This window comes from Paralichthys olivaceus, chromosome 11 (assembly GCF_024713975.1).
Source record: "Paralichthys olivaceus isolate ysfri-2021 chromosome 11, ASM2471397v2, whole genome shotgun sequence".
In the NCBI taxonomy this organism is placed as follows: domain Eukaryota; kingdom Metazoa; phylum Chordata; class Actinopteri; order Pleuronectiformes; family Paralichthyidae; genus Paralichthys; species Paralichthys olivaceus.
Window position 1 is genome coordinate 940,001 of NC_091103.1, and position 26,329 is coordinate 966,329.

Sequence of the window (26,329 nt, forward strand, 5' to 3'; positions counted from 1 at the left end):
CAGAAAGCCACAGAGACACAACTCAGGACGGGGGGTTAACACTCGTGGGGACAGACATCGTGGAAATACAGACGTGTAGTAGTGTGGGTGGAGTCTTACCTTCACGAGGTTTCTGCAGCTCTCCGACGTTTTATCATTCCCTCAGGAATCAGATCAACAAATCCACACGAGAGCAGCCGATCACTGCAACAACACAAATCATCACATTAGGAGAAAAACACAAAGCTAAGAGAACGGGAATCAAACTGAAGCAGTGTGTGTGTGTGTGTGTGTGTGTGTGTGTGTGTGTGTGTCTCACAGCCTCGTTAGCTGAGCATATGGACGGATCTGCAGACGGTCCAGCGGTGATGTGGAGCAGAAACGGGTCTAACTCAGCACAACTGTCGCTGAATTACAGCTTTTTACTTTCTGTGCTTTTGACCACGGTGGAGCAGAACACACTAAAACTCGCCTGACCAGGTTTCACACATCTGTGAGTTCTTTATCGGCCGGCAGAGGATTTAATATCGTCTTTCATTCACCTTCAACCTTTTAGCAGACGGACAGGAAGTGACCTGTTGGTGTGGGTCGCTGAGCGGCTCTGAATGGATCTCCTGGGGTCTGCTCCGGGGTTTTGCTCAAGGGTCTCTCGTCCAGCAGGTGCATGCGTTCATTTTCGCAGCTGACAACAAGGATTCAAACCAACAGTCGCCACCCTTGACCATGCGAACACAATGATATGATAATAAATCAATAAGTCAAAGACCCAGAACAACAATCTGAGCTTTTTATTGGACATGACAGTGACTGTTGCAGTTGCCCCTTAGACTCCACTGTGTCAGCAGAGACGGACCGATTCCAAAAGTTTCTGTAAGTACCGGACGTGTTCAGATCTCTACATCGTACCCTGACCTGCACCTCCGCAAACATTTGACTACATGTACACGACGAGGAGACGCAGACGCCAAGAGCTGAGATTGGTTGCATCGTATTTCCAGCAGACCCGCCGCCATTTTGGAATCGAGTTGATGAGTCAAACATGGACGACGTCTTTCTTGTCCTCGTTGCAACATCTATCAACTCCAACACGATCCACCTGGTGACACTCGCCAGCACCACACTCTGCCACCACTAGTGTTGTGTAGACGTGTGGGAGTTGTGCTCACACACGTCTACACACATCTATGAATGCTCGGCCCTGTGTGTGTGTGTGTGTGTGTGTGTGTAGGCTACATGAGTAACTACAGCGTCGCCTCAACACAGAAGCATGAATCTGACTTTGGTCCGTGGACAGAGACAGTTAGTAGCTGCAGGAGACGAGACGACAGAGTTCCTGTTTCCGTCTTCACTCTTAATGGATGATATAAGAAAGAGGCAAGGGGGGGCTCCTCACCCCACCCCCTCCTTTACTCCCCCCCCTCCTCCTCCCTCTTCTTGCTGGCCCTGATGCTTCACCCCCATTGTTCTCTCACACACACACACACACACACACACAAACAATGGCTGAAACGTGAATGGAGAAGCCACCACAGGGAGAGTTGTAGAAGCTGTTGGCGCCCAGACTAGTGCTGACTCTCTCTCTCTCACCCCCTCTCTCTCTCGCTCTGTCTCTCTTTTAAAACCCCATAAGAAAAGCTCGCGCGCATCATCGGTCGCGAGCTTATTAAGCACCGTGATCATTTCTCTGTAAACTGTGGGGGGGGGGGTGAAATTTAGGGAGGGAGGGGGTGGGGGGTCTGGGTGGTGGAGGTGGAGGGGCGGGGTTGATGGTGGTCTTCACGGTTGCTAAGGGCAACCACGGGGGAGCGAGGTGGAAGGCGTGCGCGTGAGTGCGTGCATAAAGTGTGTGTGTTTGCAGCGCGTGCGCGTGGAACCTGCTAACGTCCCGCTGCGCGACCCCTCGCGCCAATTCCATCTCACACAATTGGCTGAGAGAGAGAGAGAGAGAGAGAGAGAGAGACACAGAGGGAGAGAGAGAGACACACACACACACAGAGGGAGAGAGAGAGGGAGGTAGAGAGAGGATGTCTCTGTAGCAGCGTCTTTTCACGTCCAAGACAACAAGCTTATTACCTTTCTCTCCACGCGCCTGGAAACGGATTTACGCGCACGAAAGGTTTGTTCTTCTCCTTTATTTTGGTCTTTTCCTCCGCTCCCTCCATCTCTCTGCTGTTTACATGCATTTATTCTCTCTATCCTCACCCTCCTCATTCATCGTGTTGTTCGCCTCAGTGTGTTGCAGCTGCAGGCTACAGGTTTAATGGTGATTAGCTGGAGGTAATTACCCACTAACGTTCATTAACCTGGTAGCAGTACTGGTTAGTACTGGTTAGTACTGGTTAGTACTGGTTAGCGGAGGCTCCCGGTGAACGGGGGGTCCTCTGGTGGTTGTGCGGCTCTCGGGGTCTCTGGAGGCGGCGGAGGGGGACAATGGACGCGGCTGTTGTTTGGCTGAAGCTGCGCGCGGGGATGGAAGCGAGGGATGAAACAGAGGAAGAGGAGAAAGAAGCAGCAGTGTGTCTGGATGGAGCCGCTCGGCTTTGTCCCGGTCCAGGCTCAGCCCGGCTCGGTCCCGCGCGCTGGCTGGGGTCCGGGTGTCTGCTCGGTGGTTGTGATGTTGTGTGTGCGTGTGTCCGTGTCCGTGTGTGTGCGCGCGCGTCGTTTCTTCACGTGCAGGATGGATGATACAAATGTTTCATGTTCTTACGGTCACGTGGTCTCTGCGTCCATTATTGTCTCGTGTTTGACATTTACGGTCAAATGTTCAATCTGACATGTGTGTGTCTGTCATCTCACATGTGTGTGCCTGGCGCGCGCATGTGTTTGTGTGTTTGAGCGTGTGTGTGTGTGTGTGTGTGTGTGTGTGTGTGTGTGTGTGTGTGTGTGTGTGTGTGTCGGTCTGGAGGATAAAACCCAAATCCTGAGGCGCGTGAAGTTGTTTATGCGTCTCGACGACAACAACAACAGGAACATGATGGAGAATGTTACAGACAATGCGCGCACAGAAAGAGGGGGGGGGGGGGGGGGGGGGGGGTCCTCAGCCGTTTTCGATGAAGCGCGTGTGTGATGGAGAAACGCACGCACATGGCCACGCGGTGTGTGAGATGTGTCATTAGAATTAACCCCATCTTCATTAATGATGAGAATAATAAGTTACAGGTTGGGGGGGGCGCTTCAGTTGTTTTTGCTCAGTGAGGATGATGATGATGAGGATGATGATGAGGATGCTCCTCTATCACTGGTTGGTAGATTATCGGTTGTCAGATGTATCGATCAGTTATCGGTCGTCGGCAGCGTCTATTGTTCCCTGAGCACGTGACCATGAAAAACACGTTTAAATCTCTTCAGTGACACAAATGAGTGTTTTCAATGTGTGTGTGTGTGCCTCTGTGTGTGTGTGTGTGTGTGTGTATGCCTCTGTGTGTGTGTGTGTGTGTGTGTAACAAGTCTGGTGACCTTCTTCGTGTCTCTAAAATATCTGAGAACTTTTATTTCATCGTCTTATAATTTATAATAATAATCTCTGCAGCTGCTGTTAAATGTGATTATTATTATTATTATTATTATTATTAATACTATAACAAATATGATTATTAATAATACAATATAATTATTATTACGTCAGAACCACACAAATAAAAAGAAGCTTTCTAACCCCCCTAAATGGAGGGGGAGGGGTCTCAGCAGCTCATTAGCAATGCAAATTAGTTTTTTTCTTCTCGCGGGGGCTCGGGCACCTGCTGTCGTGCGCGCGCACGGCTGGATGGCTGACTGGCTTCCTCCTCCCTCAGCCTCGTGAGCGCGCCTCCCTCCTCCTCCTCATTAGAATGTTCTATTTCCACAGCGCGCACACGCGATTGAGCTTTGGCGGGTGAAGAAGAAAAGATACCCGCGAATTATCGATAGATAAATATTATATGTGTTTATTATATTTGTACAGAAGAAGAAGAAGAAGCTGGAGCTCCTCTCTCCCCCTTTAAAACCGTCTGTGTTTCACCACAGGAGGGGGGGGGAGGGAATGGAGAGGCAGGAGGAGAGAGGAGTTAGAGACAAGGATGGAGGGAGGAGAAAGAGAGATGTGAGACAGGAGGAGAGAAGGATGGAGGAAGGAGGAAGATGGAGAGATGTGAGACAGGAGGAGAGAAGGATGGAGGGAGGAGGAGAAAGAGAGATGTGAGACAGGAGGAGAGAAGGATGGAGGGAGGAGGAAGAGAGATGTGAGACAGGAGGAGAGAAGGATGGAGGGAGGAGGAGAAAGAGAGATGTGAGACAGGAGGAGAGAGGAGTGAGAGACAAGGATGGAGGGAGCAGGAAGATGGAGAAATATGAGACATGAGGAGAGAAAGATGGAGGGAGGAGGAGGTGAAGAGTGTCCTCCTCTTCTTCAGGTCATCTCCAGTACTAAAACAAACAAACATTGACCTCACTGTAGTAACTTCTCTTCGTGTACTTCGTGTACTTCATGTACTTCGTGTACTTCGTGTACTTTGTGTACTTTGTGTACTGAATCTTGTTTCAGACGTCGGCTGCAGAAGATTCGACTTCAGCTCCGACGAACAAGTGATGAAGGATTTGAATCTCAGCTGCTGCGTCAGATGTTCAGATTGACTGAGTTTGTTCAGCAGGTAGATCAGCGTCTCTGGAGACGAGAGGACAGGAGGTGAGACAGGAGGTGAGACAGGAGCATGGAGGTAAATAGGGAAAAGAGGGAAAGGAAGAAGGGAAGAAGGAGGAAAGAAGAATCTGAGCTGAGAGAGAAAAGAAAGAACGTGGGGAGGAAAAGACAAAAGGAAACGAAGGTGACGTGAGATGTGTGAAAGGAGGGAAAGAGGAGGGAGGCCGTCTAAGGATGAATGAAAAGAGTGAGAAGACAAAGATGGAGGAGAAGAGGAGGAGGAGGAGTGGAGATGTCTGTCAATCAGACGAGAGGTGATGGGGGGAGGGAGGAGGAGTGTCGGCCACGTGCTCGCCAACTAAACCGCGAAAAAATGTCAAGAGCCGACGTTGGGAAACTTCGCGTCAGCAGCAAACACGGCGTCTGTCAGAGGACGAGGAGGAAACTCTTCTGTTCCACATCATCAGGGACGTTACACTCAGAAACACAATCAGCCCGTCGGTCGCCACGGTAACGCCCACCTTTTCTGCCGCTGATGGATGATGTCATCTACAGGCGACAGAATTCATCTTTTAAAAAATGACCAACCACAGACGCTTCTCGTGCAGAAACATCTCGAATTCAAATTTATATGAATAAATATGATGAATACTGATATAATTTAAGTTACAGGTTATTATCGTGTGTCATCGCCATGACGACGGTCACTACGATGGATTGTGTGTGTGTGTGTGTGTGTGTGGCTGTAGAAGTAGAGTTAAAAGTTTTAAAAATATTTTTATCACTTCTGAGCCTTCGTCTGCGTTGATTGACGATGACATCATCAGTTCATTGATTGAGTTTTGTCGCTCTGGTCTCAGACTTTGTGAATTTGCTGCTTTTCTCAGTTTTATATCATCGTTAAACTTTTGAGCCGATGTTTGAAGACGTCACTGAACCTTTCACAGATTATCTGCATTAACATTTTCTGATATATATATATATATATATATATATATATATTCTACAAATTAAAGCGATGCAGAAAACCTGTGATCTTTAAGTTAAGGTGAATCTGTGAAAATATCAAACCTCAGTTCTTCGTCACAAAAGTTTGACGTCTTAGGAATTACTGAGAGAATTTTTTAGTCCCTTATAATAGTATTGACAAAAAAATTCATGTCAGTCAGGCTCTGGAAAAATGATTGCTTCAAGATAATAATAATGATCAATATATAATTTAAGACTAAGAAAATAAGTTTGTTGCTGCCTGAGAGTGAATTTGTGTTTCTGGTGGTTGAAGAATCACCGGCTGAGTCCTTCCATGTTTTCACCGACGTGCACACACACACACGTCCCCCAGCAGAGACGACACGATGCACAGTTCACACGACGCACAGCAGATTATCTGACCGGAAAATAAAATATGAAAAAAAAGAGGAAAAAAAACCTCTGCTGGAAAGACTTAGAAGAAGATAACATCAAATCTGTATTAAGCTACACAGACAGATAACGTGGCCATGGATAAAATATTTAGCTGCCTTTCCAAATCAGCCTTTTCCCCATCGCTGTGTGTGTGTGTGTGTGTGTGTGTGTGTGTGTGTGCACCCCCCACCCCCCAAATCCTAACTGGCATGCCTGTTCGCTGTGGAAAACAGGGTCAGGCTGCAGAAAAAAAGAGAAAGAGCGAGCGAGCACATGATGGGCAGATAAAGGCTCGTCTGTGTCTGAGGGAGAAGAGAGCGAGGAGGATGAGAGGAGGAGGAGGAGGAGGAGGGCAGTGCGATGAAGGGGCCTCTCTGTTGAAGGAGGGAGCTGCGGCTCTATAGAAAACTCCCATGGCCGACAGAAACAAGGCATTTAGTCTGTGAGTCGGCCTCTGTCACACCATAATGGGCTCTCATAATGATGCCACTATGGACAGGGACAGAGACAGAATGTCCCTTTAAACCAGGGGCTGGTTGTGAGCTGGTGACACGGAGCTGCTGCTGGTTGAGTTTCTCCACTAACCCGGATTTAAATGTGTGTTGAACTAGAACGTCACTCAGCTGATCCCTCCAGCATCCGTCCCTTCAAACACACAGTTTAACATCAGTCCTCTAAACCTGATTTATTTTATCACAGTACAAAAACTATATGAAGACAAACTGTCCTGGATCCGCACCAATGTTTCACGAGTCCTTCCTCCGAGTTTTATGGAAATGCATCCTGAAGTTTTTGCGTTAACCTGCTCACAAACAAACACATTTGAATTTGAATCTGCAGCTAAATCAAGGAACAGGTCGCAGGTGCAGATCTCATGTTGGCACCAGGTGGGACTGTGATCGTGTGAGTTTTGTCGGGTTGCTCCGTCGTGAACTCTGAAGCTGCTGAAAGTTCAGGAGTTAAGTGCTCAGAGAGAAGACACGGAAAACGAGGATTCGCCTCCAGTCGCCCACGACTTCACATCGACATGTGTTTGTAGTTCGTTTTCTTTCTCAGATCCTCAGAAATGAGTTGAACAGTCTGAAGATTTGACCAAAGAATTAAGCAGCGTGAAAAGTTTGGATGTTTTGAAAGATTATTACGATTTATACTAAACTAGAGAGATTTCTCCACAGTTGTTAAGCAGCTGTTAGCGTCGACGATAAACTGATTCAGGTTTATTCAGTCGTTTCTTCTGCTTTAGTTGAGAAGCAGATGTTTTCTGCTGTGATTGCATCATCACCCCACCACAGATGAAACCTCTCAGTGGAAATATTAAACTTTTGTTTAAAAGAGCTGCTGCTGTTTGTTATTGATTCAGAAATGTGACTCATCACGTTTGAACACACGTCAAAGTTCAATTGATGATGAAAATCAATAATATCATGAAACTCTGTGAGCGGTCTGCAGGTACGAGGTGAGGGAGTCGGGATGTGGAGAGATAAAACTGAAACTCTCTGTTTGTTCTTCAACATCTCGGTAAAAATGTCACGGCTCTGATTCGACCTGTTCGAGACCCTGACGCTCAAATTCAAGAAAAGCATCTCAACCTCTGACACTTGTTGCTTCTGACTGGAAAAGTAATAATCAAACTTTGTGTTAATGCAACAGTGACTGAGTTCGTCCTCTACAGAGGAGACGGGTCCACAAACATCTACAGACACATCTGACACGCAGCGTCTGCAGCTTCCAACCAAACAATCGTCCGTTCAAAACTTTAAAAACAGAACTCACCGGCTCAGGTTCTGCTGGTTGTTGAGGACACGTCCCCACAGTCGGTCCAACAGCGCCGTCCTCACAGACGCCACATTTCTCTGAGAGCAAAGCAAAGGCCAGTCAGTCATTGGTTCTTGATCTGTTTCAGCAGATAATAATTCTCTTTCACAGTTTCTCAAAGATAAATTGAAGCCAGCTTCATCTTTTCTTCCACTTTCCTCCTCTGAGCTTTGATTTCACTATTTATAAAAAGTTGATGTGGGTTCATGGGCGGATTTTGAGTTTAAGGCCACGAACACATCCATGCTACTACGTTTTAGTTTTAAACACCATCACTGTTGCTATGGTTACGTCTGGCGGAGTTTTCCAGACCTGTGAAAACTCAGCTGGTCTCGTTTTAAAACTCCGGGTTTGTGTTTTAGTCCGGACGAACAGAACCAGTGACTAAAGAAATCCCTGCTCGTACTTTTCACCTTCACTGTTCCTCGTAGTATTTTCTCTTACTATGCAACCTGCTGCAGAGGAGACGATCTACTTCCTGTTTACATGACCGTTCACACGCACCGATCCTGTCACGTGTGTTTTCAGGTGTGTTAGCGTGGACGGATTATTACTTTGATTCACTCGTGACGATCAGTGTTGGCGTTGGGAGCTGCAGGTGTTTGTTGGTGTGGATCAATGTCGACTCAGACGGAGCTGATGAGTTCACAGTCAGTCTGACGAGTGTTTCCAGCTCTGAACATGTGTGTGTGAGTGTGTGTGTGTGTGTGTGTGTGTGTGTGTGTGTGTGTGTGTGTCCTTCACATGTAAACCTGTGTGACAACTTAGCGTGCAGCCTCTCCTCATCCCTCTGATGGATTTAACACGCTTAAATCAAGTGTCATGTAATTTGAAACGTTATTGCTCCCTGCAGGGAAATCCTCTTTCCACTCGACCCCTCTACTCCCAGAGGTCAAAGGTCACAGGTGAAGGTTGGCTGCAGAGCAGGACTCCCACCTGCAGGTGGAGGGTTTGGCTCAAGGACACGTCAGCAGGGAGGGTTTCTGCACCGTTACGTAATCCCGCAGCTCTGCCAGTGCGTTAAAGACACCTAATCTGTGGTAAACAAAGGGGGGGGGGGGTATTTTTAAATCAAGCCTTCGTTCAGTCAGAGCAGGAAAGTCTCCGTGTCTCCGTGTCTCCGTGAGACGCTGGAAGTGAAGCAGCTTTATCTGTCCGCTCAGTTTGTTTGATCAGTTTGGTTTAGAGCTGAAAGTTTCTTCCTCTGAGGTTTAATTTCTCTGACAAATCCTTCACGAGCTGCCGGCCTCTGTTCCTCCTCACACTTTTCAGATGCTTCTGTTTATTACTTCACGTTCAGCAGGAGTGTGTTAATGTGCAGGTTTTAACATTTACTCCGTTTTTCAGATTAAAAACCAGAAGCTTCGTCTTCTCTTCTACATTTTACTTTTTGAAATGCATCAACTGAGCACCTACAGCCACATCAGAGCTAAATGCTAATGTTACCATGCTGATGTTCAGCCACTGTAACGTCGCCATCTTAGCGTGTTAGCCTGCTAATATTTGCTAATGAGCTGTGAACACAGCTCAGGCCGATGGGAACGTCAAACGTTTTGCAGTTTGGTCATGAACCACAAAATGTTTGATAAAGAAAAAAGACGCTAATTGTAGCTTTAACCTGATGGTGGCGCTAGATCACCACAGTCGTAGGATTCATCATCAGGGAACCACGAATATTAGTTTTTTGTATTTTTATGTCAAGATATTTCTCGTTTTTCAAAATTTGAGATTCACAGAGAAACTGTTCAAATGTTCACTGGACACAGTGAACGAGAGTTTTAGGTCAAGTTCAGGATTTATCCGTTGTCACTTCTCGTTCTTTGTTCATATAGTTGTGTACATTTAAAATCTCTGTGATGATCTGGATTGGATTTTATTCTCAGACGTGGTCTTCATGGTGGTCTCGTGTGTCGTAACACAGGAATTCTTCCTGCTTCCTCTTTTGTCCCTGAATAATCAGGAACTATCATCGTGCTGTGAACCAGCAAACATCTCTTTGTTTTATTGTTGAAGGAACTGATTTGAGAATAAATGGATCCTAACAGCGATGCACATGAAGGCCTTTCCAGAGCAGAGCCGGCTCCGCCACCGGCTCCTGATGCAAAACCACCCCGGCTCAGATCATTAAGGAATTGTACTTAGAAAATTTGGGTCTGTGTAGTAATGAGGGCACAACGGAAAATTAAAAACACGAAGCTCAAAGTGCTGCAGAGACAAAAAATGGCTTCAAGGCAGATATCAAGTAAAACTGTCTCTCTCTCTCTCTCACACACACACACACACACACACACACACACACACACACACACACACACACACACACACACACACACACACACACACACACACACACACAGCAGCAACAGGACAATTTAAACAAACTATACAACCATGCACCAGTCGCTCCCTCATTAATTAATAATTCATCATTAAGTTTTTGAAATGTTCATTTAAATCTCCACAACTCAAAGTTACTCACTTTGCTGTCGTGGACACAGATTGTAAATAGGTATATATATATATATATAAATATATATATATATATATATAAATATATATATATATATATATAAATATATATAGTGGTTATGAAAGAGTGAGAGACAGAGGATCTCAGATATCAACAGATAGAGATAGAGTGTCGTCCTGTGGGGTGAATCCAGTTTAAATTGGCTGCTCTCCGAGCTCTGGATTAGACCTGGGCTTAATACCTTTACACTAAAAGGCCTGTCCGTTCCCTCCGAGGGCAATCTGCTGCAGGAACACACCCGGCTTTAATCCACAGCAACAACAACAACAACAACAGTTTATCTGGCTGAAGCTCACCGAGGCAGATCATCCTCGCTCCAGCCACGCTTCTCATCAACTCAGCGTTTACACGTTTTTAAATGGGGCCTAAAAAGAGCTGATATAGGAAACGTAGACATGATTCAATCCCAGTTTTCTTCAACGTGGAGGAAAAATCCTTTCAGCAATTCCACGAGTTTTCAGTTAAACAAACACAGATTGTTTCAAGAATAAGAATCTGATATCACCATAATAACGTCATAATTCATTAAAATCTATATTGATCCGTCTTTTTCTGCTTCAAATCTCCGTCAGTGAAGTAAGTTTCACTCCTGATGATAAAACCAGCGACAGCATCACGACAAACTCAAAAACCCTCATTCATCATTTCTAATGAATCTTCACGTCCGAGATTCCACAGATTCAAAACGTTGGTTCTGAACAGTTCGTGGTAAGAAGCAGGTGAACTGTTGAGGCGGAGAATCATCGGTGCAGAACACGTTTGGAGAGATTTCATTACACCGACAGCTGCTGCGTGTGAGCTTCAATTCTCCCAATGAAACTGCAGCAGGTGGAGAATCTCCACTGACGTCAACCACGTCAGGAGCTGGTTCCTGTGGATGATCGGTCTCTGACTCTCCGACACCATTTCTCTAAAACCCTCTGAGCAGATCTCAGATATTCAGTTTGGCCTCGAGCTGACAAACTATTGATTTGATTTTTATCACAATCTTTTGTTTTGCAGCTGTAAAATAAAAAGGAGAGTTTTCAGCATCAATAAATCCAATTTATCCCAAACAGAGAGAAGAAGAGCAGCGTCTCCTTTTCTCTCCTCGTCGATAGCTGTGATATCTTCTGCTGCTCTGAGGTCACATTTCTGTTTTCAGCCGCTGTCGTTAAATTGAAACGACCAAATGTGAGTTGACCTCCACAGCAGAGTCAGAGAGAGACGGACGAATCGGACGGACGAGGATTGAACCAAAAAAAACACGGCGACCGATTAAACAAAAGACAAAACGTTGTGGACGATATCAAAATAATCTGCGACGGCATTGAAATATCATCAAGCTGCAAAGAATGTTGTCGTTTATACAAACACACATTTTCACAGAGAGAAGGTCCCAGAATAAAACTACTTCCTGTTTGTGAGCTTGAACTTTGTGCATCAGCTAGTTTCATTTGATCTGTGTTAGTTTCACGTTGTCAATCAGGGACTGAAGGATTTTGTCTGACAGACGTACCTGTGCTTGACTCTGATTGGTTCGTAGACGGCGTCTGACGTGGGGGGGGGGGGGGGGGGGGGGGTAGTCTTTCTGTTTGAAAGGAGAAAATGAGTGAAGAGGTTAATTTGTCGTTAAGTGTTTTCACTGTGAACCAACAGAACCATGGTTCAGTTTGATCCAGACCCAGAACACGTGTCCTGGTCTGAGGAACCGTTCACACCTGATGTTCAGCTTCAGACTGAACTGACGAGTCTGAAGCTCTGAAACAAACCAGGTGAGAACGAGTCTCAGATGCTCTCGAGCATCAAATGGAAATAAAGTGGCTGCATCCAACCAGTTTTTAAACCTGTGTAAAAGCGACTGAACCCAGAAACACTTCACCACAACTTAACGATCCAGATTTACATCCAGGTCAAACACAGTTAGTCTCTTTGGTTCCATCCGTTTCCTGTGTCTGACTCACATCTGGTCACGTCGAGTGAATCCTGCAGGTTCCGCTTTTCATTTCTCTCCTCAGATGGTGTCTGTGGTTTAATCTGTCCTCTGGTCACAGGATCGCAGATTGTTGACCGATCCACTTTTAGACCATGCAAATGAATGAGACTCACTCTTGTCTTGGAACGGACATGGTTTCCACTACTTACCCACTGTGTGCGAGGTCACAGGTTCAATTCCCACAGCTTCGTGACTGAAAAGTGAGAGCGTAGTTTTCCTGCAGGCCTGAATCCACTGAACATGGCTGATGTTTTTTTACGCTCGGTGTTCACGGCTCAGTATTTGTGTAACTCCATATATCACCTGAAATGTCACCTGCAGGGATATTTCAACACTTTTAAACCTTTTCTGGGTCATTTTCACTGATGCATGGAAAACTCAAATCATCCGGCCCCCTGCTCAAATATAAAGATTATAAAGATCCAAGATTATTAAACATTTTTTAAAATATTTCTGCCAAATTGTTCTAATTACAGTAAATTGAATCAAAAGAAGTTGAAACAAAAGCAGCTCAGCCGGGATCACAGAGGGAACGAAATGTGCTCGAGATTCTTTACTTTCTACTTTCTACTGTGACTTGTTGTGAATTATTCATTTATAATTTAAGTAAATATTAAGCTAAGTTTAAAGACTGAGCAGCGTATCGGTGGAAGACGTGCTTCTAGAGGCTCGTTGACACGTCGTCTCCTCTGAGTTTTTCTAAATATCTTGATGAATCAGCCACGACTGCAGCCAATCGGAGCGGAGCCAGACGTAGCGGTGGGGGGGGGGTTCTCATAGTGACGGATCGTGTGTGACCCTCTGTCACCAGGTACTTAACACAACATCATGTATTTATCTAGAAACCCCCGGGAGACACATTGAGATGGAACATTTTAAATTGTGTCAATACAAAAATACAGTGAATGCAATATATTTGAATTCAAACTGCGATAAAATAATACAAGGTTACAACGATTAATAATGAATTAATAAAACAACTGCAAAACTGTGTGAAGTGTGAACTGAGCGCTGATCTGACCACAAGTCATGTCGTCTGAACTTAGCTTCGACAGCAGGACTCTGATAAGTCTGATAAATTCTATATTCAATATTTTTTAGAATAAACGAATAAAGACAACGGCCCACACTCCACCGAGCAGGAACCAGACGGAAACATCTGCGGACCTGCGCTGCGTGGTTCTGCTGCAGCAGAAGGTGTGAAGAGGACGCTCATTACCACAGCGTGAAGTGGGAAACAGTGATTGGCCACTCTGCCAGCTCCCCATTGACCGGCCCATTAGAACGCCATTAACAGGCTTCCTGCGGGATTAGCTTGTCATCACGGAGAGAAAACATTAGCTGGAGAGAGTGAGTGTCACCTGTTTAACTCTGAGGCGATGAAGTCCAGTCTTAAACTGCCGCCTGCACGTTATTATAAAAGCTTGATACCTTGTGCTCAAAATAAATGACGCTTCTACAAACTAAATGCGGTTCTGTATATTCCAGGACGTTGGTGGTCTCATAAAGACGAACATTTTCATTGCGTGTCCCTCGTGATGTCTTCACTTTACAGCCGCACTAATCGGTGTCACTTTTGTCCAAGCATCCGCGTCGTGTTGTAAAATCACTGCTGGTGGTTGAGTCTGATCTGAGGCGATCTGATAAGACCGAAAGCAAACGTGGGCGTCTGCGTCATCGCCTCCATGTCTGTTCGTTATTGATCCCGAGGGAAGTGAAGCCCTAACGAAGGCTACAGGGTCTACGTCATTTTGTGAAAACAGTATTTTGTGGTTGTTCGTTGCAGCTGTTAGAAAAGACAACAGGGTCAGTCACACTCGTAACTGATTCTCCATGCTGCCTTCTACACTGGAGGAGGTCATGTGACAGGAGCCTGACGAATCAGAGAAGGCTACGACGTGACCTCAAAACCAATCAGCAGGAGGTTGTGAGTCTACGTCGTCGTTCCTACAACATCTCAGTTTTCAAAGTTCTCTGGTTTAGCGTCTCATCACACTGATAAAGAAAAAACTTCATCAGTTCAGTTGTGTTGTTGTAAATTAGCAGATGACGATAATTTCTCGGAGTTGATTCTTGTGGTTGAGATCGAGTCACATGAGGAAGAGGCAGACAGTCGTCAGTCCTTAATGAACTGACCGTGTCATTTTCACGTTAGCATGCGATCGGATCATTGTCAGCTGCTGCGTCTCTGTCCAGAAAATAGACTATTGTCTCACAGTCTGTTCGTATGGAGAAGAATTTCTCAAATCTCTGTCTTCTCTGCTGCTGCGGGGGGGTGAATGTGGGTCAACCACCAAATGTTGGCGTTTAAACATTTGGAATTTATCAGTTTGAACAGCACATAAACCAGCAGCTGTCCAAATATGCACCAGGAGAGGATTTCTCACCGAAACTGGTTGAATTCAACAAATTGTATGAAAACCACGAGGCTCAGTCTGAGAGAACCTCTTCTTCAACAGCGTCACTGCAGCTAATGCTTCGTTTACAACACGAAGGTTCACAGAAAGGAGCAGATGCACTTTTCCACTTTCCTCTCAGAGATGTGTTGACTCCAATCAGCTGACGTGGTTCAAAAGGTCTAGAATTCCTTCGATTTCCTCAACCTTCACACTGGTGATTCAGGAAAATCCCCAAAAGATCCTCAAGGGTTTCAATCTGGGCTGAGATGAAACATGGAAAACATCATGAGGATGAAGATGATCAGGCCACCACACGTTTTAGTTTTAAAGGTCCAGGGTGTAAGATTCAGGTGAAAGGGTTTATTGGCAGAAAGTGAATATAAAATAATCCTAGAGATGTTTTCACAAGTGTTTTTTCTTTACGCTAGAATGGGCCTTTCATATCTAAATACTTTATATCAAAATACTTTATATTTAAATACTTTATATTTAAATACTTTATATTCAGGAGTGGGTCCACTGTACGGAGGCAGCCATGTTTTTTTACAGTAGCTCAGACTGGACAAACTGAACCTTATGACGCCTGAAGCCACCACAGGTTCTCTTTGTGTTTGGAAGGGGGGGGGGGGGGGTGTTCAGCAACAAGACGCTTCACCACTGGAGGTCACTAAATCCTACACACTGAACATTTGAAGTGTCCGTGAACGCCTCTTTATAAAACATCTTTATCAGTTGAGCGGTCCTGCTGATAGTGAGCGCCCTCTGCTGGATCACAAAGTCAACTACTTCACACTGGTCATGATAATATGAATCCCTCACTCACATTCGAATAAAAAGTGACAACCCGAAACGTTATTGGGGTTAAATGTTGCTGCCGCAATGAATTGTGGGACTGAAATATCTCCTTTCCTTTGTCCAGTGTTTGCTTTGAGATGAGGAAGGAGACGTTGAGGCTCATTTAGAGAACTGGACCAACCGTTGACACGAATGGTGCATTTACACCCAACACGACTTTCGAGCGGCGTCATTTGGTTTCACGCCCCGTGTTTAACATCCTCATAACGTTATTCAGTGTTTGCTCTTTGTTCAAAAGGGACAGAAAGACAGAAGACTGGAGACGCAGCTGGAGGGAAACGTGTGGAAAGATAAACAGATGAAAGAATGCAAACGAGAAGACAACACGAAAGAGAAGGATGATAACGTAAGGGACCAAGAGGAGGAGATGAGGAGACAGAGGAAATAATCAACAGAACGAACGTGACAGAGATGGGAGGAAAGACAAAGAGGGAAAGATCGAACAACTTAATGAAAGATAACGAGGAAAGAAAAGGAAGAATGTGGCAAGGAGACAGGAAGTCGCAGAGCCAGAGGTAAACGAGGCAAATAAAGAAACCGAGAAAAACAGACGAGAGGAAAAGTGAGGACGACGAAAAGAGGAGGAAAGAGAAAGAGATGAAACGGGAGACAGACGAGAGGAAAAACCAGACAGTGACACAGACGGACAGAGCTTAGGGAAAGACAGACAGACGAAACATAGAGACGATTCGCAATCAGCCCATGTCTGCACCACTCCTCCTCCCATCCTGCACCCCCCCATCTCCCCTCTTCTTCCTCCCACCCCTCCCACCATTTTGTCGTCCTCCTCTGTCTGATGCTGTTCCAACACCTCGGGGCTTCAGCCTCACATCCACCATCCAACGCTAACGCTCCTCTGCTGCAGCTCCATCGCCCGCCAAAAGAAAAAAAAAGAAAAGCTCCAAAATAGAGAGAAAGTGAAACAAAGACGACGGCGGTGGAGCTCAGCTGCTGCGAGGCTGCACGAGATCATATGATATCATCATATAATTATGGTCAGAGCTGTTTTATTCCTCGTTGATTTAAAGCTCCTGGTTTGTCTACGGCACCTTAACCCTTCGGTGACTCCCCCTTCTGGTAGCGAGAGTCATTACACAAACGGTTGACGTGTTAATGTCGTCGCTGTCGATCGCTTTCTCTTTTCAGACAAATCCTCCCTCTGAACGCAGACTTTCTCTTTTTATCAGAAGCTGCCTCGCTCCCGCTGACTGTAGCCCACTCTGTCGCTATGGTTACCCCCGTCAGCTCTGGCACAGCGATTACTGCTGGTTGACGTAAAAGGCATCGCTGCACGCGGACATGTGTCACAATCGACATCAGATTACAAACTCTGGTATTGTTTTCTCTGTCTTCACCACAGACTTCGAGCTTTTTTAACTTTCTTTATAAGAAACTCAGAAAAAACGATCATGTCTCCATAAAAGATCTTCACAGATCAAGAGTGTCACAACAGCCGCTGGAATTTCCGAACATTACACAGAAGAAAAGGTCAAAAGTCAAAGTAGCGAAGGTTAAAAATAAAACAAACCAGCTCACGGAGGAGAAATGTGGTTGAATCATTGATGAACAGAATATTAGAACCAGAGGTTCGTAATCTCTGTTCAAATTCCGCCGCTAATGCGACTGTGAGCAAACAAGTCGCTGGACGAATGAAAGCTGTTCGTCTGTTGTTGCGGTAAACATTGACTTGTTAGCTGAGCGTGTGGAAGTTTCTGGACTCCAGAAGATAAATTAATCAATTACAGCAGAAAGTGCAGAAACACATGTGCACAGCTTCCTGCTGTCAATCATTTTCTGAGTTTCCTGCTGAATAACTCAATATCTCTGTGTTGGGCGGAGATGTCTGTTTCCATACTAAGGCTACTAGAGGAAGGCAGAGTACATGAGCTGGGAGCTAACCAGCGGTTTAAAGCTCAGAACAGTGAACAACAGTTAGTGCAACGCTGAGGCGGGAGGGGCGTGCACGTGGTCAGGAGGCAGCAGCAGCTCTGTCAGGTCGTTTTCCACCTGCAGGAGATTTTGCCTCGTTGAAGGTGCGTTGAAACTTGGTGAGGTGCAAATCTTTATAAAACTTAATCGGACGTTGAGTGTTGTAGCTTAAACGTGCACGTACTGAACCTAATTTGTGTGAAGTTTGCTGACGGAGAATCCCGTGTTTCGATTGGATGATTTAATGTACGAATCTCTAACGTATTGGAACCAGGCAGTCGGCAGCCTGCAGGCCGACATGGCAGCAAGTCATCCAGTTCAGACAGTCGGTCAGTTGTGGCAACAACACACTGTAGTGAGATTATCTGCAGCATGTGATGTTATGTGCTTACACCTCCCTCCCTCCCTCTCTCTCTGTCTCTCGCCCTCCCATCTCCACCTGACTGCCTCCTTCATGTCTGACTCACTCTCTCACCTCCTCCCTGGAGAGCGAGTGACTGTGTTCACCAAACGTCTGGACGCTCGCTGCAGTTTCTCCACATCCAGTGTGTGTGTGTGTGTGTGTGTGTGTGTGTGTGTGTGTGTGTGTGTGTGTGTGTGACTCATAGATTCATTGATCTGCTGATTCATTCAGTGATTTCTCCAGAGGTGCCACAGCCGCAGCAGTGTGTGTGTGTGTGTGTTTCTGTGAATGAGGACAGAGTGCACGTGCAGACTCACAACCAGAGCACAGACAGTCCAGATACCAGATCTGATCATTGTTTACAGTGAACAGAAGCAGCAGTAAAAACGTCCCTGGTGGACGAGGACGAGGACGAGGACGACCTCCATGTTTGTATAAATCGGTTGAGGAGTTTTAGCGTAATCCTGTTTACAAACAAACCAACAAACAACAAACACAAGTGGAAACATAACAAACTGAATCTGACAGAGTAGATCTGAATCCACACACACACACACACACACACACACACACACACACACACACACACACACACACACACACACACACACACATCTATTTATTTATCTGCTCCTGTTTGTTTTATAAAAACAGGAAATTACTACCACTTAGAATAGAATATATCTGTTTCCCTTCAGTTACAGTTTGACGAGAGACTTCGAGACAAATCTTTGTACGTGATGAAATGATTAGCAGCTTGTGAACGTGTCAGACTGATGATTCAAAGTCATATCTTCATCATTATAAACACGTCATCATCCATTTAACTGAAGCATTAGTAAGTTTACTCATCGTGGTTTCACGTCTTCTCCGGCTGCAGAGGATCTTTTCTGAGAGGAGGCTGCTCGACTCCTGCACCAAAAACTTGGGCAGATTTTCAGAGTTGTTGTTCTTGATGGTTCACGTGAATATTCCCAGTCAGGTTTGTCTGAATATTCTGACATCATCGTCTCCAGCTTTCTGCTAAAAGCTTATCATGAGATGATGTCGGGTCCCAGGTCCCTCGAAACGCTCATGGTCATAAAACTCGAAGAAGCAAATTTGATGGACGTTGACATGGACATAACTTTGTCAACACAACATTCAACAAACATCTGTCTTTCAATCACGTATCTGACCGGGATGAAATAATTTTAAATTGTAGAACTGATGAAAGTTACGCAGCAATCCTTTTCTTTCTCTTAATGGCTGCTGTCTGGTGTGATCTCCAGAATCCTGTTTGTCCCTCATCAAATTACACAGGGAGCAATTTCTGAATCTGACGATGAGGAAACGTAATTTCATTTCCTTTCCCACTGAGATTCTGTTATGATGTTACACTTCGCTCCCAATTCAATGCAGAGTCTAGACCCGACTAATTGTGTGTCTGTGGTGTTGATTCAGTCTATTAACCATCTGCTCCTCTTCCTCTCTCTTCCTCTCTCCGTCTCTGCAGGAGTTTGGAGGACTAGTAGGATGCTGAGTATCTTTCCTCCTCGCCACTGTTCTCCACCCAGCTCTCCATGACCTGAGAGCGCCACCACAGCGGGAGGAACGAAACATCAGAAAGAGAGAGAGAGAGAGAGAGAGAGAAAGAGGAAGAGGAGGGTAGAAGGTCAAGGAAGGAAGGAAGGAACACACTTTTTTTTGTTGTTATTGTTGGTTTCCCCTTTCTGAAATGGCGGCGACGGAGGCCAGCGCTGCACCAGTAGTCCAGGAGGACGGGAAAACCCCCGAGAGCAAGCCCACAGAGGCGGAGCAACCAGTTAAAAACGCCAACGCAAACTCAGAGACTGTCAACAATGAAGTGGTTGATAAAGATGGCGCTGCCGTCAACAGCGAGGTCGTCGATAACAAAGAGACTGTGAATAATGACACAGCGGCGGCGGAAGCTACAGGAACCGAGGAGGGAGGAGCAGCAGTGGAGGAGGTGGCACCTTCTCAGAGCTCAGAAAACGCCTCGTCTACCGAGCACAAGACCTCGTTCCTGGACTCGTTCCTCAACAAGAGCGGCCTGGGGAAGGTGATGGGAGGAAGGAAGAAGAAAGAGCATAGCACGGCTGCCGGAGGAGGAGAGGAGAACGCAACTGACGGAGGCGAGAAAGAGGGAGAGAAAGGAGAGGAGGCTGCAGCAGCTGAGGGAGGAGCAGAGGCAGGTGCAGAAGGAGAGGCGGCGATAGAGAAAGCTCCAGAAAATGGAGAGAAGGAAGAGGAGAAGAAAGCAGAGAAGGCCAAACCAGCAGAGGCTAAATCCACAGTTCGAGATCTGATCAGGAAACCGGTGGCGAGAATCTTCTCCCACCGCAGCACCGAGAAGAAGGATGGTGCAGAACCGCAGAAACAAGTAAAGGTCCGATCCAAGTCCCTGGACCGGCTGGAAGATCCTGAAGCACTTAACGCCACTGTCGACTCCACCATAGAGGAGGGAGAAGCAGCAGGAGAAGCTGAGGGAGGCGCAGAGGAGGAACAGAAAGCCTCATCCTCCTCGACTGCCACCAAGCACATGAAGCGCTGGCACTCCTTCAAGAAGCTCATGGCTCAGAAGACGCACAAAAAGAGCAGCGGAGGAGAGGATGGTAAGGAGGAAGGAGCGGAGGGAGGAGAAGGAGGTGGCGGAGACTCCTCCACCCTGGATTCCAAGGAGTCGGGGCAGAAGAGGTGGAAGCTGAAACGCTCCTGGACCTTCCAGGGCCTGAAGAGGGACCCATCTATGGTCGGCATCAGCGGCAAAACCAAGAGCTCCGACAAAGACTCAGCTGACAACATGAAGCCAGAGGACCTGGTGGCAGCAGGAGAGGAGGGCGGAGAAGAGGCGAAGGAGGAGGAGGGAGCAGAGGAGGCCAAGACGGATGAGGGTGAGGAGAAGACAGAGGGAGGTGAGGAGGAGAAGGCGGCAGCAGCAGCAGCAGGAGGTGGAACTGTAACGCAACACGCCAATGAGATCTGGACCTCTTTCAAGAAGCGCGTCATCCCCAAGTCCAAACGAGCCAACACGGAGTGCGCCCCCAGCGGGGAGGAGGACGCCCCTGCAGCGGCCACCTCTGGTGAGACGACACAAACACACACGCCAAACAACTGAACCACAAATCTGAACTTTCAGCAGGTTTGTCCTTGTTACGTCTCAAACCTTTGACTTGTAGTACTGAGGTTAATTTGACGTTTGACCCCAAATTGAATTCTCAGTGATATCCAGCAAGTTTTGCTTGTTTCCCTGAATCTGTGTGTTCTTATTTCTCAGATGTTTCATTTAAATAACGGTTTGAGGCCCAGAGAGACCAAAGTGATCCAATATTTCAAAAAGGAAAAGAAGACAATAAATGTTGCTTTTGTTCCTTCTCCATTAATCATCGACGATACCCTGACTTATCTTGTCACCCTTTAGAAGATGTCCGACCCAGAGGTTGGGAGCCGCTGCTCTGCAGTCACTTTGTTATCCATCAATTCCAGTTTTTATCCTGCAGACATTTTAATCTCGTGCTGAAGAGGCAGTTTTGAATCTACCGACATCCACATGTGCAGCATCAGTATCATAGTTCACCGTGTTGGACAGCGATTTAAAATCCAGACGATGACAGTTCGTTCACACTCGTCTTGTTCCCTCCCCGTCCAGGGAGCGCAGACACGAGCGAGTGGCCTGATAACTCTGTGAGGAGCTGATGTAATCCAACATCGTCCCAAATGAAATATTCAACGTCTGAAGTGAAATTCAAATCACACGGTAGCTTCAGTCAACAGCAAAGAGGCGACTTCCTGCTCCGGGCTGCACGAACACAAGAGATTTTAGATTCTGCACCAGAAGTGGATAAAAATATAGAGTTCAAGTGTGACCGATATTTTTGAGGAGGGACGTCTCTCACACCTAATGAGGCAGATCACATTCTCACACCAGATCTAGAGCGAGAGTATCGGACGTCACATTCATCAGAACTTTCCTCACCTCGTGGCCCAAATTGATTAAAGCAGCATTAAACACAGTTCTCTTAATTGCTTTGCTTGAGGAAACCATTAATGAACAAATTTATTTCAAATCAATTATTCTGCTGGGGGCAGCTTCTCAGTGAAAATCTGATTATTCATGCACAATAACCGTGAATTTTCATGTTCCATCCAGGTGAGGAAGGAGCAGCGGAGGAGGGCAAAGACGGCAAATCAGCCAAGGCCAAGCGCTCACATTTTGGCCGTGCCGTTTCCCTGAAGAACTTCATCCTGCGAAAGGGAAAGTCCACCAGCGTGGACCTGGGCGAGGGCGCCAAGGAGGAAGAGGAGGCTGCAGAGGGAGAAGAAGCAGCGGAGGAAGGAGGCACCAATGATGAAGCTGCTACAGCGGCTGAGGAGACCAACGACAAAGATGCAGCAGTGTCTGAAAAAACGCCGGTGGAGGAGAGCGGAGGTGAAGCGGAGAAGATCCCGGCTGAGGCTCCGGTGACAAACGGAGAGAACGGCTGCTCCAACGGCACGGCGGAGGAGGAGAACGCCACACACAATCACCAGGAGGAGGAGAAGACGACGGGGAGCAGCCCCGTGAAGAAGAGCAAGGAGGCGGGGGGAGTAAAAGAGGAGGCCAACGCCAAGATCATCAACGCCACGGCGGCTGTGAACAGCGGTGAGTTAGAGCGCGCCGAGCGGGACTCTGATGAGCCAATAAACAGCAGCGAAGGAGAAAACAACAACAGACAACAACAAGCACCAGCACTGACAAACAATAGCAGTAAACACCTTGAGCTAGCATTAGCCTGTAGCAAGGAGGAGGGGGGTGAGGCAGAGTCGCCACAAAATGGAGGTTGTCATGATGATGCAGAGTCATGTGAGCAGGGGGAGGGGGAGGAGGAGGAGGAGGAGGAGATGAGGAAGAGGGATCTGCGAGAGGTGGCGGTGGCCATTGTTCAAGACGTGATGTCAGCGGCAACTGACCAATTAGAGCGAGAGCTGTGTGTCAACAACGGTTTAAACGGGTGTGACGATGGCGACGTTAGAGACTGAGAATACACGCACATGTTTACACACGGGTAAACACACGTATGTGCAAATGTGCCAAATTTTAAAGTTGCACGTCTGAGCGCATGCATGTGCACGTCTGTACCCCCCCCCCCCCCCCCCACACACACACACACACACACTTTAAAGAAAATGTAGCATACAAGTTAAATAAGTGTTTGTTCACCTGTAAATAACCTGCGAGAGAGAGAGAGAGAGCGAGAGAGAGAGCGAGAGAGAGAGAGAGAGAGCGAGAGAGAGAAGCATGAAAACGAGCGTCTGATCACGTTATCGTCTCGTCGAGTTCATGAGCAGCCAAACAATAAAACCATCGAACAAGAACACAGATTCTCAGGGCAGCTACCGTTAGACTGACTGTTCATGAACTTAAAATATATATATATAAATATCAGAATAGCACGGCGTGTCCCTGAGAACGTCACCTGCAGACCCCGAACATTTGAACATACGGTGGCCGAGACGTCAAACACAAGTGTAGTAACGGAAACACAAAATCCACTCACTGGTAACACAACCACAACAAAAGTGAAGTTGCGTTGTTCTGAGCACCTGCGCGTAAATCTGCTCGTTTCACTGCAACATCCATCAAACGTCCTTCAGACACTCAATGTTTAAAGTTAAAACCCCGGAGCTGCTCTCCTGCACAGGAAACACTGAAGCTCCTGAAACACCTCGTCCAGAACCGTGAATTAGCATTTAAAGCTACACACGATTGAAGCAGTTGACCAATCCAAAACAGAGTGGAGCAGCAGCCGGCCAATCAGAGCAGACTGGGCTTTATCAGGGGAGGAGGGGGGGGTCTTAAAGAGACAGGCGCCAAAACCAAGTGTTTGAGACGGGGGCTGAAAAGAGGAGCTGCAGCGATGGACAGTCTGACACTGATGAACGTTAGAGCATGAAAACATTTTGCAGTTGTAACATGAGTTAAACTCTCAACCTGAACACGAGCAGATTACGTTTCCTGTGAGATCTTTCCCCTCCGGTTGTAAACTGAGTGGAAACTCTCCCATTGACCGTTTCACTTCTCGCTCATCACGTTTGGTCGTCAGAACCAGGAGCTGCTCTGTTCTCAGCTCCGTCATTGATCAGGCTCTGATCTCGGCAGACGCTTGCGGAGAACATCGCGGCTCATGTGATTTACTGGAAGCTCCCTCTGAAGCTCAGACTCTTTTCGCCCACATTGAACTGTGTTTAACACCAAGTGAGGCCTGAAGCCGCGGTGAGCTCGAGAAGACCAAACTGAAAAAGCTTCAGTAAATGAGAAGCTCCAAATGGCAGGAGCTGCAGCGAGCGTCAAGTATCACAGGAAGATATTTAACTGACACTGAACAGACACAGTCGCTATGGAAACATTTACAAACCAGGATAAAACTCAGAGGAGCCAAGTCTCCTTATGAAACCAATTTAAATTCACCAGATCCTGATTTTTATTTGAGTCTGCAGCAATTTACACAGGCTGATAAATATCCGTATGATTTTTCATCAAAGATCCGTGAATCATTCTCTGAGAAAATATATAAAAATGTAGAAAATCAGGCTCAAAGTCACGTTCATGGTTTAAAGCCAAATGATCTCCTAACTTTTCCTATTTGAAAATGTTTCTGCCCGACTTCACTCTCAGCATCAGGAACGACTGCGAACAGGCTCGTTAACTGTGGAGGGAAATTACTGATCTTCTTCGCAACATTGAATCTCGACATTAGAGAAATAATTTGCTGATATTAATGCGACACTGCAAATCATCTTCTTCCTCTCGTCTTCTTCCATTTCAACACCGAAATAATTATTATCTCTCAAACCTGCAGAAATCTGTCGAGTTAATTAGAGTAACGGTGCGTTTCCTTTGGTCGCCTGCTGGTGGCGTCACATATCCTCTTTGTACGTATGTCAGCACTGTTTTTCTCCGAGAGTTTGAAGTCACATTTTTACGACTTTTAGATCTTGGTGGTTTTTAACTCTTTATGTGAAGCAGATTTTAGTCGTCGGACGTCTGGATGTGAAGTTTTCTGAGAAACGAGCTGAGACGTGTCAGAAACTCTGAGTTTCACATGAAGCTGCTTCATTCAGAGTTTTTACTGGAGTGAATCTAATGTTCGCTTCGGAGGAGGAGACGTCTGAGGAGAATCCAGATAAAACCTCCTGAACCATCAACACTGAAGGAAGAAGACTACAACTCCCATCATCCCTCACTGCCTCACCACATCTAACTCTTTTTAGTCATAGTTCGATAGAGACGCCCCCTAGAGGCAGAATTACATACTGTGTCTTTACCTTATGGAAACGTCAGAGTTTGTGATTAGGTTTTTTAAACTTGTGACGCTGGACTTTAACTACAGAACTCAGTTTTTCATGTGGTAACGGAGGCACCAGCCAATCAAACACTCGTGTTTAATCAAACACTCGTCAGGCGCTCGTCAGTCAGATGGCGTTCATGTGAAAGAGAGGGCGGAGTCAGCTGGTGTGAGTTCATCTGGATTGGATTTCCCGCGTATCGACAGTCAGCATCGCACGTTAGCATGAAACTTGGATGTGTCTTCTGTCCCGAGCATGAAACTGATTTTTGTTTTTATGACGATCCCAAAACACAAAGCGTCAAACATGTGAGTCCAGCGTTATTCCTTCAAACCAGAGCAAACGCCGACTTTTAAGAAATCGTTAAAGCTTTATTCTTATTTTAAAACTAAGAGTTGTGTTTCTCACAAACCACCAACCTCGAAAATGTGGTTCTGTCCTCGATCCCGCGGCCGCTGCACAGCGCCGGCGGTCGTCTGTAACTGGCTGCAGCTCGGATCGTTATAGTTCTTTTTGCTGTGGAAGAGAAAAGCTGGTTTAACAGACGTCCACCGAGTCGAGTCCATCAACAGATTAGTGGGCAAAATAAAAAAGTGTGTGATGGACGGAGCCCCTTCAACAAACCAGATTAACTAGTCCTCTGTCTCCGGCGAAAGCAAAGACGGATTTCGTGCAGACGAAAGCTGACGTTTTATTTATTTTAGGGAAAAATCTTCACCGAGCACAAACGAGAGTCGGCAGAAATACAGATACAGGATAAAGAGGAGGTGGTTGTGACGATGATCCTCCACAACGTGACGACACTTTTCTCATTGTTATCACCGAGCTGTTGTTGTGTTGTTGTTGTTGTTTTCTTTGTGTAAATAACTTAAACTCACATTAGAGAAAGTGACATCTGTATTAACGCACTAAACACACATGACACATGTATGATTGTTTTATTATTATCATTATTATCATTATTTTAATACTTTTCAATCTCTTCTGTTATCATTTACCAGACAAAAAGGCGGGAAACGTGTGAGGCCACACAAAGAGGATTAAAACTGCCCGGGATTCGCTGAGCAAGGAGCTCTGAGCCCCGCCCCTCCCACCCTCA

General features: G+C 46.2%; 1 protein-coding gene and 1 long non-coding RNA gene across 3 annotated transcripts in view; one reads left to right on the forward strand and one right to left on the reverse strand.

Moving 5' to 3' along the window:
• LOC138412097 (uncharacterized) overlaps positions 1–11,905 on the reverse strand; it is a 30,534-nt gene extending 18,629 nt beyond the window's left edge. The window contains exons 1-3 of the long non-coding RNA XR_011244601.1: positions 11,842–11,905; positions 7,772–7,851; positions 100–183 (exon numbers count right to left, since the gene is read on the reverse strand). This is a non-coding gene — a long non-coding RNA (uncharacterized lncRNA). The remainder of the gene's footprint in view (positions 1–99; positions 184–7,771; positions 7,852–11,841) is intronic.
• LOC109645362 (uncharacterized protein DDB_G0286299) lies at positions 1,956–26,329 on the forward strand. 2 transcript variants are annotated; one of them, XM_069534864.1, is made up of 4 exons: positions 1,956–2,095; positions 19,400–20,987; positions 22,055–22,546; positions 26,232–26,329. In XM_069534864.1, exons 2-4 carry the CDS (start codon positions 19,622–19,624, stop codon positions 26,252–26,254), a joined length of 1,881 nt encoding a protein of 626 aa, XP_069390965.1. In that variant the 5' UTR covers positions 1,956–2,095; positions 19,400–19,621; the 3' UTR covers positions 26,255–26,329. The 2 variants fall into 2 exon arrangements, with proteins under 2 accessions (XP_069390965.1, XP_069390966.1); XM_069534865.1 differs by lacking the exon at positions 1,956–2,095 and adding an exon at positions 17,436–17,605.